The sequence below is a fragment of the Leptosomus discolor genome, chromosome 1 (genome assembly GCF_034619465.1).
Source record: "Leptosomus discolor isolate bLepDis1 chromosome 1, bLepDis1.hap2, whole genome shotgun sequence".
Taxonomy (NCBI): domain Eukaryota; kingdom Metazoa; phylum Chordata; class Aves; order Leptosomiformes; family Leptosomidae; genus Leptosomus; species Leptosomus discolor.
In genome coordinates, this window is record NC_141391.1 from 180,353,709 (window position 1) to 180,371,972 (window position 18,264).

Consider the following 18,264-nt stretch of genomic DNA (forward strand, 5'->3'; position numbering starts at 1 on the left):
GAATTCTAGTTTCGTTTTAGTAAGAGTAATTTCATAGTTTAGTTTCAAGCACTTAGCATTTAAAGAACAGCTACAGGTATTCCTGACATCATACTTAACAGAATTACCTGAACCTAATTGCACTAAATGCATAATATATTGCATTATTAAAGATATCCCCACTGTATGTCCAAGTATTTGGCTAAAACAAACAAACAAAACCTTTCAATCAAGCAATCCAGTGAAAGTCAATGGGATTTGAAGACCTAACCTGGTTAGATTTTTCATAAAGCTAACATATAATTTCAGTAATTATGGTGCAGTTACAACTTAATGAGTCTCTCTTCCTGCGTCACCAAAATAACCAACTGCTACTTTGAGAGAACCATACTCTTTGAATTTCTGTAATTTACAGGGAAGACTTAATTCTTATGTTCCCACCTGCTTCGTCAGTGGTCAAAGTGAATACTGCCCTCTTGCAAGAAAGCATTCACTATGTAACATAGCTCAACCTTCTCTTCTGTCCTTAAGCTTGCTCCACTGTAGCGTACTGTAAACCAAAGCGAAGATCTGGATTCGTATCCACCACATTAGGCATTATGGTAGTTAACACACACAAATCCCTCAACTCTGAATACAAGTATTCTCTTCACTTACCCTCGTCACCTATTCCATATACATATTTTAGCCTCACATTTCATGTTTATCACACCATTCTCACACCTAGCTTTAGGTCTATAAAACATTTTAATGCACTCTGAAAACACAAAAGTTCTAAGATTAGTTTGACAACTAATTAGCACAACAGATTCTTAATTAGGAGGCCTTATATTGCTGTAATTGAAGTAGATGGGTTATACAGGAAGATAAAACGCACCTAATTCACAGTGCTTTTTCTACCATATGGTTTCTCTCTAAAGTCATCTCATTCTTTTTCATGACATTTAGATATGTTGGTACGTTTAATCTCATTTATTTCTACTTCTAGAAGACAATTGTTACATTAGTATGAAGACTTTGGAGACAGAGAAAGCTACAATTTCAAAAATTTCTACATCATTAAAATTGTTACTACTGAATGAGTTCATAGATTTCTTTGTTCAGGTCCTTTCATTAAAGTAAAATGCCCAATATCTCCCCTGCTCTTCCCAAGCCATAAGTGTGTAAGGTGAAGAATTTGCCTCCAAACCCGAGCCCTCACAGGAAACTTATGTTTGTTTAGTCACATGGCAGCTTATGCCACATATCCATGTAACAGGTTTCCAAAATATCAAACTAGCTAAAAAATACCAGTTAACTAGAGAAAAATCAAATTCAGATCTGACTAAAAAAAGACAACTAAGTAATTGCCTTAACCAAGTAATGACAAGTCTCAATTTGAGGCAGTGGCCCCCCATCTTTTGCTATTAAATTCCCAAATCCAGTTCGCTGCAGGACTGCCAGCTATCACCTTCTGGTCCACTTCTAGATCGATCACCTCAGCATATTAGCGGCAGATTTCTTTCTTGTGTCTGTTTGCCATCTCTCTCTCTCCGGTCTTAGGACCATTCCCTGTTTCCTGTCTCGCCAGAATACCGTACGACACTTGCAACACTGCAATCTACTGGTGGTTCCGCACGCCAGAAGACGTTCTGGCAGGCACAAAATGATGGTCTTGCAATACCTACCTAGGTAACACCATATTTTAGTGTCTTAACAAAAAGCTGTTGGTTGAAGAGTAACTTCCTTTCATACTTTTATAACAAAAGCAAAGTTGAATCCAGAGTTCAGGAGCCACTGAGGAGCTATTGTTGTTCTCTGCTCCTTTTACCTCCTTCTCATCTTATTTCCCTCCGATCTTCTGGTTTGTCCACCTCAATTCCAGGGGATCCAGCCTTTGGGAATGAAAAACCACGAGAACTGCAGGAACTGTCATATTTACTGTAAGAACACCTGCAGGGTCGTACTACTGGCATTTAAAAAAGCCAGGTTAAGAAAACCAACCTTCATTCGTCCCTTCCTGTATGAATGGTCTGTATGTCAAAATACCTGAAAACTGCACTGATACAGTAGAAGTTATTTTAACTTGCATTACGAATAAACTGCACATGCTGTTTTACAGACAATATATATTTGTAAACTTGCTCATGCAAAATTAGTGTGCACAACAGGGATATTTGTTTTCCAATCCCCACGCCTTTAAAAGTGACATTTATGTCTGCCTTTTTTGAACTGTGCCCAAACCGTCTCTTGAATATAATAAATCTTACACAGAATTCATCTGCCAGCCAAACCAATTTATGAAGCTGAAACAAAAAAGAATAAAGAATTATACAAAAACATGGTGCACCTGGATGTTTGAATCCCACCTCACCCCCCTTTTTTGTTTACAAGTAGAAAGAGTGAATAAAAGAAAAAAAAATCATGGTCACAAAATTTTGACATTTTAATCCTAAACATTACAGGGCAAATGGATGTTGGAACCTATTTCCATACACCATGCGTCATTTTAATTCCCAAATGTGGCCAAATCCACTAAAACAAGAGTGGTTAACAAACTGGATTATGGAAATACATTTCTGGAATAAATGCTAGAAAAGCAACAATGGGAAAAGCCAACTGTCTCCATAAGGGTAAATAAAGTGGAACAATGTGTAGATTAGATACTTTTTCTGTTTCTTACTCATAACCTGTCAATTCAGTGCATCGTATGGTTCAACATAATGGTCCCCATTTTGGACAAACATCTAACTAGTGTCCATTGATTCCAAGTTAGTGGATGATGAATCTTTTTGGATACTTTCAAAGATGGCTGCCAGCTCAGGGTTAGAGCTTATCTGTGACTGGAATTCACTCATTAATGGACTCTTCTCTGCTTCTGGAATGGTTAGAAGCGCTGCTACTGCCCTCATAGCAGATCGTTTCAGTTCATCTTGCTTTTCAAACTCCTGTTTCACTGAGTTTGCCTTTACCTAGGGGAAAAAATGAAAGTATACTTGAAGTAAGTACTTTTGCTTAAACCTCCCTCTATGCCCATCTTAAAAAAAAAAAGTATCTTACAAAGACCTATTTCCTTCCACACTAACACTTTGCACAGCCTTCAAAATGGCCTAAGCTCTTTAAAAACCCAAACAAACAAAACCTCAAACACCTACTTTTTAGCAGACTTTTTAATCAGTGGTTTACAAATAGACTTAAAACTTGAATACTTCAAGGTAAGCAGAAAAAGCTTATGAGCTACCAAATCAATTACCAAATCAAAACAATTATAGCAGTCAATCTCTAGCTAGTAAGGTCAATAAATGACATTAATCTGATATTATCACAGTACTTCCAGTTTTCAGAGAACTTTTTTAAAAAGTTGACCTTCATTAGAACAACTGCTTAACCTTCTGTTATAATTCCCAAAGACGTTTCAACAATACAAACGTACATTATCATTAAAAGCAGTCCAATTTCTTGATGTGAAATGTAACAGACTACAGTAACAGAAAAGCAAGGTGTATCAGACATTAAATGACTGTCAGAGCACGCAGGTGGATCGAGACAAGAGCAGGAATGGAGACAGACTAACTGCCAAGACACAAGAATCTTATAATATAAATGAAGGCGGGGAAAAAAACCAAAAACCAAAACAACAAAAATAGGACTACTTTACACTGCCTCCATCCTTCATCACCCAAACGCTTGTCTGAAACAACGTAATCATCAGAAGTCAAAAAAACCTCTCAGTATTCCAATTCCACTAAATTATAATTAAGTGAGACTTACAAGTTGCCCAAGTGGCAGCTAAATTTTTAAGGAACAAAAGAAATGGCAAAGAAACAGAAGGTTTTTAAAAAGAAGTTAACAAGTCTATCCCTCCATTTATAATTTAAAGAAACAATACATGTATAAAGACCCACATATTTGTATCATACTGCTTACTGCAGCTTATCAACTGCAACTGAGGAAATGCTGCAGCAGTACAGAAGTATTCTTCATAAGCCAGTTCATTTATATTTTTGTAAGGTAACAAAATCATTAACGTAAGTAAGCTTAAATTTAAATACCTTAGTTGTACACGTAGCACGCAAAGGTTCAACAAGCCTATCCAACCTCTGCAGCACTGCGCTGGGACAAAGAGTAGACAGCCTCACTAACATTAAAAAGGTTAGCATCTAGGTTGAGAAAAAAACACACAACAATTCAACGATTAGTTACGCTCAGCACATGTATGGAGATATATTTCCTACAATGCTGTGTAACCTTTTTAACAGCAACACTTTAATGAAAACGGCAAACATAGTGAAGTACTTAAGCATATGAAGTAATATTTTTACGATTTCAGTCTATTCACTGTTCAAAATATTTTGACTAAGTCACTGCTTACGCAGAGAAAAATGACAGCTAACCTTAATATCATAGTGATCCTTCAGGCCATCTTCAACATGATTTAAGAATTCAAATATATCTAGTCTATCCAAACAGCTATCCAAAAGGGTATACATGCACTCAAAAGCTGCTTTCCTTATGTCCAACCCATCATCAACTGTATGCTTAAATGGTCCCATTTCCACCTGTCAGCGAATAAAAAAACAAAGTTAAGTAGTAATATATTCAGAAAAACAAAGAATCTACTTACATATATTTAGCACTGTTTTTCTAAGTTAACATACCTCTCTGATTAATTCCTTTCTGACTTTTGTTTCGTTGTAAAGATGAGGAAGCACAGTATCTAAGAGGTCCCTTATTAATGACGGTTTATTGTGTGCAGCTGAGTTAAATGTCACTAGGGCTACTCTCCTGACATTGAGATCCGGGTCCTCCAATGTTTTCAGAAAATCGCCTGCAATCACGTACAGAAATAAATCAACCTATGAGGATCTTTTTCATTTGCTGCTTTAAAATTATCTTTGCTTAGTTTTAACCTTCCAAAAAGTCATGTTTAGTGCAGGAGTTATTTTCACGTAACAAAGACCAATACCTGCTATTTTAGCATTGTTACACAAATATATCCATTATAATAAAATGAATAATTGATATATAGTATTTCATATAATGAAACAGAAGTAGAAAACTCACCATCAAAATAAATGGCCAGTAATGATATTTCAATTTTTTTCTAAAGGTATAGTGTGTAAATTAATGAAAACTATATTTAACCTTTCCTTTTCTTCATTAAAAGTCTCTCAGAATATGCATTAGAAAACCAATTCCAATTCTGCAGTTCAAGATTTACAGAATTCCTCTTAAGGAAACTATCAACATATTGATTTTTAACCCCTAAATTGGCTTATATTGAGAATACCTAAATTATCATAAAGTAATTCTTTAAAATAATTGTTAAAAAATAATACTTAAAATATATACCTACTCGGTATATATTAATGCAGCAACACCTCTCTCGTCCCCTCCCACCCTCAGGCATTTTCAAATTAGAATTTCTATAGTTCTATAACACAGCCTTGTTAAAATAAATGCCTTCAGGAATATATCATATTTTTCAACGTTTGTGAAGTTTTACTAGCAACTTCCATGAGGAGTGAAACTTTTAAAAGGAGAAAAACAACAAAGTACATCTTGTAACATGAAAGCAACTTCTACACACACAAAAGAAACTGGGTAAAAAAAAAAAATCTCAGACATCTTTGGTTTTGTAAGTACTGGATACCAATAGTTTTTTGACTGAATAATCAATAAATATTTCAAGAATCCAAAGGGGCAAGGCAGCTTCAGTGGGAGGGAGAGCAACAGGAACAACCCACAAGCATAATCAATTCTTGTCTATATTATTTCTCAAAAAAAAAAATCAAGCTTAGTGATGAAAACAACACATAGGAACTAACTCCACTTCCCCATAAATAAAAACTGCTCTCCACAAGACTGTTTTTAAAGATTAATCTTTCCGCCCCACCCCCCATTAGGTTTAGCAGTATACATAATTTTTTTAACAGATCTTTAAACCTGTAATTAATCCACTACAAAACATTCACCACAGCATATTAAACAAATCTACAATACTTTGTCATACAAATAAGAAAAGATCAAAAAGCCACAGCACTGCAAAGCTTTTTATCATACTGATGTTACACAAGGTCCGATTACCTTATCCCTGTAAAAATATACACACTTCCAAATGCTTTCAGACCACAAGCATTATAGAATCATGGACCTAAATTCACAATTCACCACCTGGTAATACTCAGAATTCACATGTGCATACATATTTTAAGTGACTGAATGTCAAACATTTCCAAGGCCACTGTTCTGGGTAAAGACAGTACCTTGCTACATCAAACTGATACAATTTGGCAAGAGCACGGGAAAGGAAATCTGCTTTTGGGTCCCATTTTCCTAAGAGGCCTAGCTTCTTGTATTGACCATCACAGCTTCAATACATGCAATTTTTAATCACACAACTTCTACTGCTCAGAATTCAAACCAACTAGGACTATAGAAGTAACTGGCTATTATGGAAACATTTTATAACTGTTCCACCACTTATCGTTAGCAGCAAATTATAGTACCTGCAAAATATTTACTTCTGAAAACACAAAAACCAGATTTTAAATGCAATTCTATTGACTGAAAACAAAGAGACTGTCAGTAAAAGTAAAGAACTTACCTATGCAGTTCTTCAAGAGTGGGTCTATGGGTTGTGGATGATCAGAAATAGTGAATTTAACAGCAGTAACCACTGAACTTCGAGCATACGAGGACCCTAATATGAAACAAAAGTGGGAATGTGTAACATTAAAACAGTACAACTACAGAATCTAAATCATGCTCAATGCCATTCTTTTTAAACTTCTAGTTCTCTCAAGAACGCTAAACAAGAAACACTATTTATTACTAGCAATGCAATACGTAACTCAAGTAAAAACATTTTAAACGGGGAAAACCATCATAACATTTGTAATAAGCATTGAATGTTATCTGCTACAGAAAAGTCAAGTAATAAGCCTATTAGAACAGATTTTTTTTTATGATCACACACAGGCCTACAAATAACTCTCTCCTTCAAAGCAGAAGCATATGAAGAAAACATGTGAATACAGTTCTTGATATGAAACTGATTCATGAATTACGCACAATGATCCTTCCTAATCCTTAAAAATTTCAGAATCCTTATCTGAAAATCAGGAATACTGTAATTTACACCAAAAAGTCAACATGTTGCAATTGGTTTGGCAATTTGCTCCTTTGTCACCCACGCTCCTTCCCCTTTAAGTTTATAACTCTTTGCTAACATAACATCATTAATTGAAATACCACAGTCTGAAAGCAGAACATGAAAGTAATTCATGTTATGTATGACTAACAACTTCTAGTAAAAATGGAACCACTTAAGCTTCACACTGTCAGAGAGGTGGGGGGAACAGAACTTTAAGAGTATCACAAAATTTAAGCAAATAATTTGCAAAACTATATCAATTTATTAACAGATAGCATAAGGCCATTTGCTACAATATGTACATGAGTTACTACTACTCACCTGATGCCAAGTATCCCTTGAGTCGTGGAAGCAGAGTCTCTGGGTCTATTAACGTAAGCTTGCCCAAGCATTCGGCAACAACATTCCTTGTACCCTCCTCTGCACATTCGCAGTGTTTCAGGAGTAAGGCCCAGATGTTCTCAACATATGGTTTGAGACCAATCACTGATGCAGAGCTAATTATTTCTTTCAAGGAATGAAGAAGAAGGTATTGCCTCTTAGGCTGACTAGTTATTTCTTGTAAGACAAACGGCAGATACTCAGGAAGATTGCCAACACTAATACTGCCTAATGCATAAGATGCTGCCGATTTGACTTCTTCACTAGGAGAAGAGAACGCTTCTAGTATTACAGACTTCAGCTCAATTTGTCCACTTAAGTCAATGTGATGCCCCACTTCCCCAAGAGAAAGCAAAGCCAAAAGCCGAATGGAATCCGTGGACCTTGAGTTCTTGACATCTTGAATGAACTGACCTACCACAGCTGGTCCTTCCTTAGGGCAGGCTCGAGTAAGGGCAGCAACACATTTGGCAATGGAATAATAAGACTGCTTGTGAGTAAGTGCTGTGCTCTGTGAGTACACTGGACCCGTTAACATGCGCAGTAAATCCATATAGCCTAAATTATTTGTACCAGTCACAACCAAAGCTTGGAAAAATTCTAGCATGGCACTAAGAGCTCCACCCTGAAGTAGAGGCGATCTCACCAGCCCAATAAGTTCATTGAGAATGGACCCACTAATCTTTGACAGGGAGGAAGGATATACTTTAGCCAGCGTTGTCAGGAAGCTGATGGCCATCTGCGATACATGCATATCACTTTCACTAATCAGAGGTGGAAGCTCATCCAGGACAGCATCAATCATGGCAGCTGTCAAGCTATCACTGTAATTCTTAATTAAAATATCTAGAGCAGAAAGAGTGCCCAGTTTCAAAGCTCGCTGGTTCTTCCTCAAAAAAGAAGCAAGGATAGGAACTCCTTCCCCAAGGATTGGTCTCAAATCTATCTTCAAAGGAGAACCAGCAATCAATGTCATGGCCTTGACTGTAGTTAACCGAGTGATCTCATTCTTCAGTCTCTCTAAGAATATCTGAAGTGTACTAGGCAGGTCTGTGCCTAGGCTGTCACCAAGGCTACAAATGATTTGACCCATGCAAGATATTGCCCTTTCTTTCACCTCCTGATCAATGTCAGCAGCCTTTAATCTCTTGATTGTACAAGTAAACAAATCTTTGATGTAAGGAGTAGCATCAAAGGAAGAAGGCTGGTCTAAAGGACGAATGACCTTCACAAGTTGTTGGGTAACCAAAAGCGCCTCAGATGTTATCTTGTAAAATGGGTCACCAACACAAGCTACAACTGGAGGTACCAATGCTTGCACGTGAGGATGAAACACTTGGGGAGAATGATTGCAGAGGATCACGTACAAACAGGACAAAGCATCTATCTTCAGATTAGAAGAACTTGATTTGTCATTCAGTGAAAAAATTATTCCTGGAAGAAAAAGGAAAAATGTATTTTTAGATTAGGTATTTATATTCTCTTAGAACACCTCAATATTTCTGAAGAAAGGCAGCTACACTGAATTCACGTTTTCCTGCTCCCAGCCCTTCTTGAATGCTTCCAAGCCCCTTTCACCATTTTACTCAATTCATTTTCAAGCTTCCTCTACACAGAGGACACGGGTCACTTGATAGTTTGTGATTTATTTTCTTAATTATAAAGTGATTCTGAACTTCTAACTTTTCCAAACTTACTTTTCCTTGTAACATCAAAATTCAACATTTTAGGTCCCTAAACCTAAAATATGGACAGTATTTCACACTGTCGAGATGAGAAAGAACACAGTTTGATCTTGCAATTAAGAAGGAAATTAACTTTTTTTTCATATAGAAGGAAAACAAATCTCAATCTTAGAGCCAGCCCCTGTTTTCAAGATTAATGGAAATATGTCACTAAAATATTTATATGGATCCACACAGTAGATGATTATTTTGCCAATTTATTTTAATAGAAGCAACACTTCAAAGCTTTTGCAAAAATCACAGTCAAGATTTAAAGATTTCGAAACTTTGTATCCAATTTACTAATAAATCTTTAAGTTAATAATATGTTTCTCATACCTGGTACAAGTACAGGAACATGTTGCGTTAGGGCTCCAGGTAATACATTTACTAGCTCAGTCAGCATGTTAAAGCAACACTGACGAGTCTTCACGCTTTTCTCCTTCATCTGTTTGTGCAAGGCTTTAACTATGTTGGGGACCTGTAATCATCACACATCTGTTAATTCATTCAATAGGTGACATTTCTTTCATCTTTGATCACTGGGGGGACAGAAAGAAAGATGCGTGTCCTACCTCACTATTTCTGATTTCTCTACAGAACTAGAGAAGTTATATAAACACTGGGAAATGAAGAGTCAAAAGAATTTCTATCAAAAAAAAAATAGTAATTTAAAAGGTGAGATGAAACAAACCAAAACTAGATTTGCATTAATAAAACTGTAGAGAGCAAGAAGTCACCCAGGTAATTCACTTAGAAAAAGTTTTCAGCGCTATCCTTTTTATTGTGCAAATGAAATATGTTGTAGCAAATCAGGTTTCATCTTTATCATTAGAGCTTGTATCTGCACTAAAGAATGCACAAAATAACTACTTTGCTTTGGTAATTTGGCTAAACTACACAGGACATGCAACATTTACAGGTGATGGTAAACGACCGAAATCAGAGAAACACATTTGCATGCGTTGGTAATTTCAGTTTCCAAGACTGCTACACTTTTCTGGGCCAGTCTACCTAGTTTGCTCTCTGTTAGTGCTACAGTAATAAACTGTAATCTGTGTATGAAGAAAGTACGATGTGGCACATTTCAAGAACTATCTTTATGAACAGGGCACAACTTCAGTGTGTCAAAGGTAACAAAAATCTTGACAAATAACCTGACTCTGAAGCATTGTCAAAGGTGTCTCTCCTTGTTCCATTGCATCAGGATCACAAAGCCAACTTTGCACAGGTCGAGTTTGTTTTAAAAGAGAAAGATATGCATGAAAAACATCTGCTTTAACATTCTCTTCACGTTCTTTGAATCTGGCTATTAAAGCAGGTGATACAGTTTTGTAGAATTCTGGAAGCATTTCATGTCGTGTGCTAACCACAGCATCCAGACATTTAGCAGCTGCACGCCTCACTTTCCAGCTCATGTCATCATCATCACTATATTCATCATCGCTCCCTTGGAAAAAAATAAATTATGCATATGTTCAAGTCTAGACAATAAAAGCATCAAGTTTTATTTTAAACAATTAATAAGAACACACCTGGGCTCCTCGTGTAAGGCATACCAAAGAAACAGGCTCAGAAGTATGTCAAAAAACATACGTAAAAAGCCTTCTAAACTGCCTAAATCGTAAGTCTCATTATTTCCTCTGACAATTTTTTCATGCTAGTCTTACACATGTATTAATTTAAACTGCAAACAGGACGAGGTGGTTCCCATCATATTTATAGTCTGACTACTGATTTAAAGCATATTCCTCTTCATTTGTGACATTAGTGACAATGCAACAATTACTAGCTGATCAAGATTCAACAAATTATCCTGTTTATTTCTTTCTAGGAGTAAATCAAACCATACTCTGTCCCCAAAAATGACAACAAAAGAAAATAAGCAATACAAATTGACTTTTTAAATGCTGAAGCAACAACTATGCAGCTCATTCATTCTTAAAGTAATGAAAATGTTATGCTCTGGGTTCATATTACTTTTGTGTCCACGTTTTCATAAAGCTTACATATGGCAAGGTAATGCCACCATATTAACAATAAATAAATACCTTATGCCTTTCAGTCTAACACACTTTTAATCCTACAAAAAAAAAAAAAACTAAGTGTTTTACAATTTTCAATCTATTCTTACTTTATGCATTAGGTACAATATATTATAGTGGAAAGTAGCGAGAAGACTCTCCCATGGTGAACATGTATTTTCAATTCATTAACTGATGTTCTTCTCACTTTAGTCATATCAGCCTACATGCTTCTGCCTTCTTCCATCTTTCAAGTATTTTAAAATATTGGCCTTGTACTTTGTGTTCTCCCTTGGAATTATTTATCTCCAGTAACAGCATCCTATACTTTTATTCCAAGAAGTAAGGTCATAAGGTATGTACAAAAACAGTACAAAAATTGAATTCAAAAGCATACAAGTCATTTAAATGCTGGTACTTAGTGGCAATACCACACATATCAATTTTCACAGATGAGTGCAGAAAATGTACCTTGATCATCATCATCACCACCATCAGCATCCATAGCATTTTCATCTTCATCTTCATCATCGTAATTGTAATTAGGATCATAAGTAAGATATTTAAGACAAATGTTTATAATAGTAGATACATGAGGATAAACTTCTTTTGGACATCTGCATAATACAAAAATACAATGTCAAATGACTCTGAAGAATTAAAATATTTCTCAAGACTTCATGCTATATAGTGTACTTTGGAGACATTAACCAAACCAAGTACCATCAACGCATCCATCTGAATTACAGAAATTCAGAAAGGAAGGTCAGAAAGGGCAATGTTACCACGCAACTAGATCTGCTAGACTGGAAGGTTGCAAAGGACCAAGATATGCCTTTTTTGTCATCACTACCAGACAACCAATATTAGAGTATTTCCTCCCTCCTGTTTGCATAAGTAGTAATGGCACAGTAGAAAATTTCTAAAGTACGGGCATAACACACTGCTTAATGGTTAAGTTACAAGATAAAGTTATAGGAACCACTTCAGCTCGAAGCTTGCAAAAATATTTTGTACCAAGGAGACTGTCTCTTGACAGCTTACAAACAAATGGCACACTATTAGACCGTAAGAAAGCCTGAAATAGGTATCCGAGAATAACTTACCTCCTAACAAAGGATTCAAAGGCTTGAATGCAATACTCTCGTAGTTCATCATCATCTACATTACAAAACTTTACAACCAAAGGAATTATTTTCTCAAGATATTCACCTGGTAAGAGAAAAAAAATTAGCAAAGTAATTACTCTCATCTAAAAACTTGTAAAGTTACGGATAATTTATGTATTTTTCTTACCTATTCTATGACCTGCTTGCCTACTGATAGCAGCAATACACTGTATATAGGTCCTAGTTGTTGACATGGAATCATTTTTAGACAGCTCTGTCAACAGATGTTCAATGAGGTCAACAAAAACCATATTGCCACAACTCATAACCAGGTGACCAAGAGCAATGATGGTTCTTTTCCTCACAGCAAGTCTGGGGCTAGTCAGCTGGGGGAGCAGACAGGTCAGAATTGAAGGATGGAAGTTAACAAGCAGTCCTCCTTGCCTTAAAACAGACAAAACACAAACTCAAACCAATTGAATCTAGATAACCTTGTTCATATACTGTACAACATTTCCTTTAAATATTCCCAAAACATCACAAAGATTCCAATTGAGTCTTTAAATTTAAGCTTTGGAATTTCTTAAAAAATAAATTAGTTTAAAACATACCCTCAAAGCAATGAATATTAAAATAAGCTTAAAACCACAGTTCTCAGAAGATTAAATAATAATCGATCTATCAATCAACTTATCTTCAATACATTCACTTTTTTTTTCCTAAATGATGTTTCACCTATACTTTATACACCACCATATTATTTCACATAACTTAAAGTAATTTAAATTTAACATTTGGAAAACTGAAGTTCCTTTACAATGTTTTTATCAGCATTCACCAGCATTTTGGAAGAGGAATGTTTACCTGCTCAGCATATCAGCCATGATATCCAGTGCCTCCAGTTGAACAGACACATCTTCCTGCTTGGCTATAGCACTAGTGAGACGCCCTGTGATCTTTTTGCAAACATTAGCTGCTAATGCAGAACCTGAAAGTATAACAAAACCTCAGCATTTTCATAATGAAAAAATATTTCAGTTTTTAACACCAAAGATCACATTTGTGACCATGGAAAGGAACATGATCTCAACATAAAGAAGCTTTTCCCACCCAATAAAACAAGCTTGAACAGCCAGTTTGTTTGCTAATGTAACATATGCTCTGCACTAAAGCTGAAAGGCTACCTATGTAGAAACATCCCAAGAAGCAGAGCTTCTTAACTGTCCCATAAGGTATATACAACAGAAAGGACACCGATTTTGGCAGGGAAAGTGAATGCCAAGACAAGTTCAGAGCAATAAATGAAAGGACTATACATAAAAATAAAGGAATAAACTAAAAGGTAAAGGGAAGCACAGGAGTAGATAGAGACAACTCTAAAAAATGGCTGCATAACAAAAAAGCAAAACTAAATTATTATGCACAAGAAGCTACTTAAATAATAAGTACCTGAAATACTGCTGAAACATTTGAGAAAGGGGAATAAAAATGTATACCCAAAGTATTTTAAAATTCAAGTAAAAATGTCTTTACCACAAGTCCATAGCTCCCCCTTCCCTCAACTGTCCAGCATTGTTCAGAGTAATTATGAGAAAGAAAGAAACTCATGTCATGGTAACAGCAACCCAACAGCTAGTGCTCATCTTCATTTGCATGAAGTTTTTTTAATCACACGTTGGGAATTTCAATGTGAAATTAATACCATTCCAACCTATATTAAATCTAGTTCATATATATTTATGGCTTATTCTTAACTATATAACTAAAACATAAGATAACAATTGGGCAGTCAAATGTGTTCCCATAGAGGCTAAGAAAAAAGGCAACAGCCTATGTTTGAGTTAAGAGCAAGAAATAACACCTAGGTTTCTTTTGTATTAACAGTACTAATCATATTGAAAGCTTTTCCTACATTTTTGTTTAAGCTTTACTTCCACCCCAAAGTCTCCTTTTGCTTTGTGTAGGCAAACAAAATAACAAAAGCTTAAAACTGATCTACTTAAGATTAGTTATTTATCAAATGTTATTTATTTAAACATTATTTATTAAAATGCATCTCACTAATGCTTGATAGAAGCAAGAGTTACATGTGGGCTTTCAACAAATGATGTTAAAATGCAGAGCTTTTTTACTTTTTAATTTAAGAAGCCTCAGTCTCTAGAAAATGCATTTCCAAAACCTTTTTAATCACTCCTCTATTCTCATTCATATCCTACACTACGATATCTGAAAAGCACTTGAATAAAAAAGTAAGGCCATTAACTGACGAGCTGTTCATCACTACTCTCTCTTTTGAAGGAAAGACCACCTTCATTTAAAATTGCAGGTAAGCATTTCAGTAATTTAACAGGCAATTGTTAGAAACACAAGGTACTTTTCAAAACACTTACCAGAAACTGAGAGGAGAAATCAGATCATTAAAGAAAAATACCCAAGTTATAATAAATTTTAAAGTATACTATCAATCAAAAAGCAAGATGAGATTTAGCTATTACTACAGCCTAGAAATGTTCTACCAGCAGTTATTAAAATAGGCTATTAAAATGTTTTTCCACATTAACACCATTCTTCAGTAAAAAAGTTTTTAAACAAGTAAAATCTGGAAATACAGTCAGAGAAGAAACTAAAAGGATATTTGTGCCATATGTTTTTCCTCTTTCAGAAATTAATTCCAATGTTAAATGAGCTGAATTCTCTTCATTAAAGGACACAGCTTTTGCATTATTTAATTAGTAATGAAATGATACAGTCCTGAGTACAAAATGCCTTACCACTGGAAGCTGGGGGTAGTTCTCCAATCACAGTTTTAAGGCCAATGCTTGAAATGTCACGTAACTGTTCTTTATCTGAAAGCATGTTTGTACAGAGGGTATCTACAATGGTCTCCACTTGATACTCCTTCACTTTACTCACCAAAGGACCAAGGCTGTATAAACAGAAGAAAAGTATTATATCTGCAACCTTAAAGAAAACCCCTCATTTTATTTCAGATTTTGCATTCAAGTCACAAACTTAAGGTTGGTTTAGGTAGCAATATAAAGCAGAATTTTAACATTTGAAAACCTTCAGCTGGTTGGGTTGATAAGCCGTCCCCATAAACCTAGTAACAAAATACTGGTTTAGTACATGGGTTATCATCTGGTGGTGGAAACTGTTTTTGCATGACTGTTCTGCTTCAGTCTCAAAACCAGAGTCCCTCTTACTTCTCACTTAACACCAAGATTTGTAACAAAAGTTACCTAGCCAGAGACATCAGTTTATGTGCTTGACCATCAGGTGCCTGCTTAGTTCACAGACAAGAAAGCAACCTTCTTAATCACCGCATCTTTATTCTACACAACGCTTGTGTTCAATTTGATACACACTCAGACTCATTCTATACTTCTTTAACAGAACGCAAATGGAAAAATAAAAACCAATGATATGGCACGCCCTCCTTCACAGACTCCAAGCAACACTATGCATGCAGCACATAGTAACATTTCCTCTCTTTCCTCTGAATTGTGAGTTTTTAGTCTTTCCAACTGTTTGGAGGATCATAACGATCTTGTATTCATCAAATACTGCCATTGGTTCAAAATACTAAAACTGCAGATGTCCCAGTAAAGTCTAGTTCATGGCTAAGAAATACAGCATCCTTCACCTTCCTAGCCTTATCACCAGCTCTCAGCATCTCTCCATTGTCAATGTGCTGTTCTAAAAGCGAAGTCACACAAAACCAGAGTCTTATATTGTCTCTATTTCCTTCCATTCATCTGTGAAAAACCTCCATAAGAACTCCCAAGAACTTACTCTTTCTCCTACTATCACTCCCACTTCTCACTCCAAATTTGCTCACCTAGTTTCTCCCTATTTTTAAAACACCTGCCTTTAGACAAAGCATCCCAGAAATGGGAAATTGATTTTAAAAGACTTTAAATTACTAAGTATTTTAATCTAATTTAACTCCCTCAAACATACTACATTAACAATGAACACATCAAATGCTGAAAAAAAAAAAGTTTTACAAGTTGTGCTACAGGCATTCCTACAACATTCCATGAAAAAATAGTACAGTTAACCTATGCCTACAGTAACTACTCTGAAAGACATAGCTCCCTTGTTTTCTAACCTTCTGTTCTCTGTACGTTGATCTTGCCAACTATTCTCATTAATTCTCTGTGGTGACATTTATCCAATCAAGAAACCGTGCTTACTAATAAGACATCAACACTAGCAGCAAGATCTGACATGAAGCTAAAGTCCTACCAAGCTTAGGGTCTGCACTGACCGCAACAGAAGTGAGGGCAGGAGGACAAGAAGCTACGTGAAACAGTCACATAGGAAAAAAAGCAATGGCTTGAGGCAAGAATGGAGGCAGCCATAGCGAGGACTACCTACAGAAAATGTGGGAATCATGAACTGGAAGTGTAACCCATCAGCAGAATTAACAGAAACACAGATGTATCTCCAGAAAACTACTATTTATTTTCCTCTTCCATCTGAATCAAAGGGATAATGAATAGCATTCTGACTTGGTCTTGTGCACAGACCATTCTCTAGATGTTTTGCAGCTGCTCCAGATGTCCCACAAAAAAAACCCTAGAGTCTGATTCTCAACAGCACCTCAGTGTTTTTCCTCCTATAAAACACACTTCAAGTTATACACATCACCATCAAATTCAACTTCAGCCACAGCGAGAAAGCACAGATTTTCAAGAGATTTTACATGTGTGTTCTCAGTGTGAACTTTGATGAGCAGTAAAGTGTGAGGATTGTAAGTAAGCCCTTTGTAGCGAAACAGTCTGGTGAAGACTTTGACGAGTGGAAAAACATGCACGAAGTTGCTACTTTTTAGGAAGCATTTTTCAAAAGCTTAGGTTTTGTTGCCATTTCTGTGAAAATCAATGCCCAACTTGCAGTACAGAAGTCAAAGCAAGCCCGTGTAGTGGTTCCATTAAATTCGTGCTGTGAAGACAGAGAGCGTTAAAGTGGTTTCAAGCGCTGAGTGAAGAAGCCAGGTCTCCTACTGCAACTGACAGAGCCAAGCATCACAGATCAGAAACAATGGATGTTTCTGTGGCTTACAAGAGAGGATCCAAATCTGGCCTTCAACATTGTACACAACATAAGCAGACCACTTCTCTATAAAATCAAACCATAAAACCAAAATTCATGGAAATTATGTATGAACAAATGCAGAAAAAGGAGCACCTTAAAGCCACTTACAAACTATATTAGGACTACATCAGAATGTAATGCCTCCATATAAACTTCAGTTTTTTCCACACTGAACTTTAATACTGTATTCATCTGCTTTTCGTTAAAGTTGATTCCAGCAGAGCTAACTGATACTAAAATGATGTCTATAGGGTTAGTAAACACTAATGGTGGAGAGTTGAAGTCAAATGGAAAGCTTAGAGGAAAAATGAACCAAATAACTTATCAAAACAAGACTAAGATCAAGAAAGCAAAGTTTATGAATTTTCAAAAACACGCCACTATTCACAAGTATGCCAGACATTTCAGATTGCAATGATTTAGGGCCATAGGGTCATGACTTATTGAAACATCAGAAGTACAAACAGATCATTAAATTATTTGTAAAACAGATTAACATAATTAACAATAAAACAACTTCCCACTAGAATTTTTTGCCTAGTTTAACTCCTTGTCAAATGCAAAGGGAGTGTTGCTCCCAAAGATTGACCTTTTTTCCATGCTTAGAAAAGTAGTATTTAGAGAGTTTTAATATATTAATTTACACTTAAATTTTCATTGATTGAAACAAATAGCAATTATTAAACTTTTTAAACAGTTCAGCCACAAGTTAGTTTGATATAGAAGGGTAAATACTTTTCCCCCTTCCCAAAACTAGCTTTTGAAAGTACTTTACAAAAACCAAACAAACTCAAGACGCTAAGAAAAAGATG

The 18,264-nt window shown here is 35.8% G+C and overlaps 1 protein-coding gene across 2 annotated transcripts in view; it reads right to left on the bottom strand.

Annotated features, from left to right (window-relative positions):
- Positions 1-2,380: 2,380 nt before the first annotated feature.
- CAND1 (cullin associated and neddylation dissociated 1) overlaps positions 2,381-18,264 on the bottom strand; it is a 28,819-nt gene continuing 12,935 nt past the window's right edge. Inside the window, exons 3-15 of one of the 2 annotated variants that reach the window (XM_086472017.1) lie at positions 15,124-15,278; positions 13,217-13,340; positions 12,540-12,796; positions 12,350-12,455; positions 11,715-11,860; positions 10,377-10,669; positions 9,559-9,700; positions 7,436-8,929; positions 6,566-6,661; positions 4,617-4,786; positions 4,353-4,517; positions 4,011-4,118; positions 2,381-2,930 (exon numbers count right to left, since the gene is read on the bottom strand). In XM_086472017.1, the coding sequence (XP_086328143.1) occupies positions 2,706-2,930; positions 4,011-4,118; positions 4,353-4,517; positions 4,617-4,786; positions 6,566-6,661; positions 7,436-8,929; positions 9,559-9,700; positions 10,377-10,669; positions 11,715-11,860; positions 12,350-12,455; positions 12,540-12,796; positions 13,217-13,340; positions 15,124-15,278 (3,481 nt within the window). In that variant the 3' untranslated portion in view covers positions 2,381-2,705. The remainder of the gene's footprint in view (positions 2,931-4,010; positions 4,119-4,352; positions 4,518-4,616; positions 4,787-6,565; positions 6,662-7,435; positions 8,930-9,558; positions 9,701-10,376; positions 10,670-11,714; positions 11,861-12,349; positions 12,456-12,539; positions 12,797-13,216; positions 13,341-15,123; positions 15,279-18,264) is intronic. The other variant, XM_086472023.1, reaches the window with a different exon arrangement.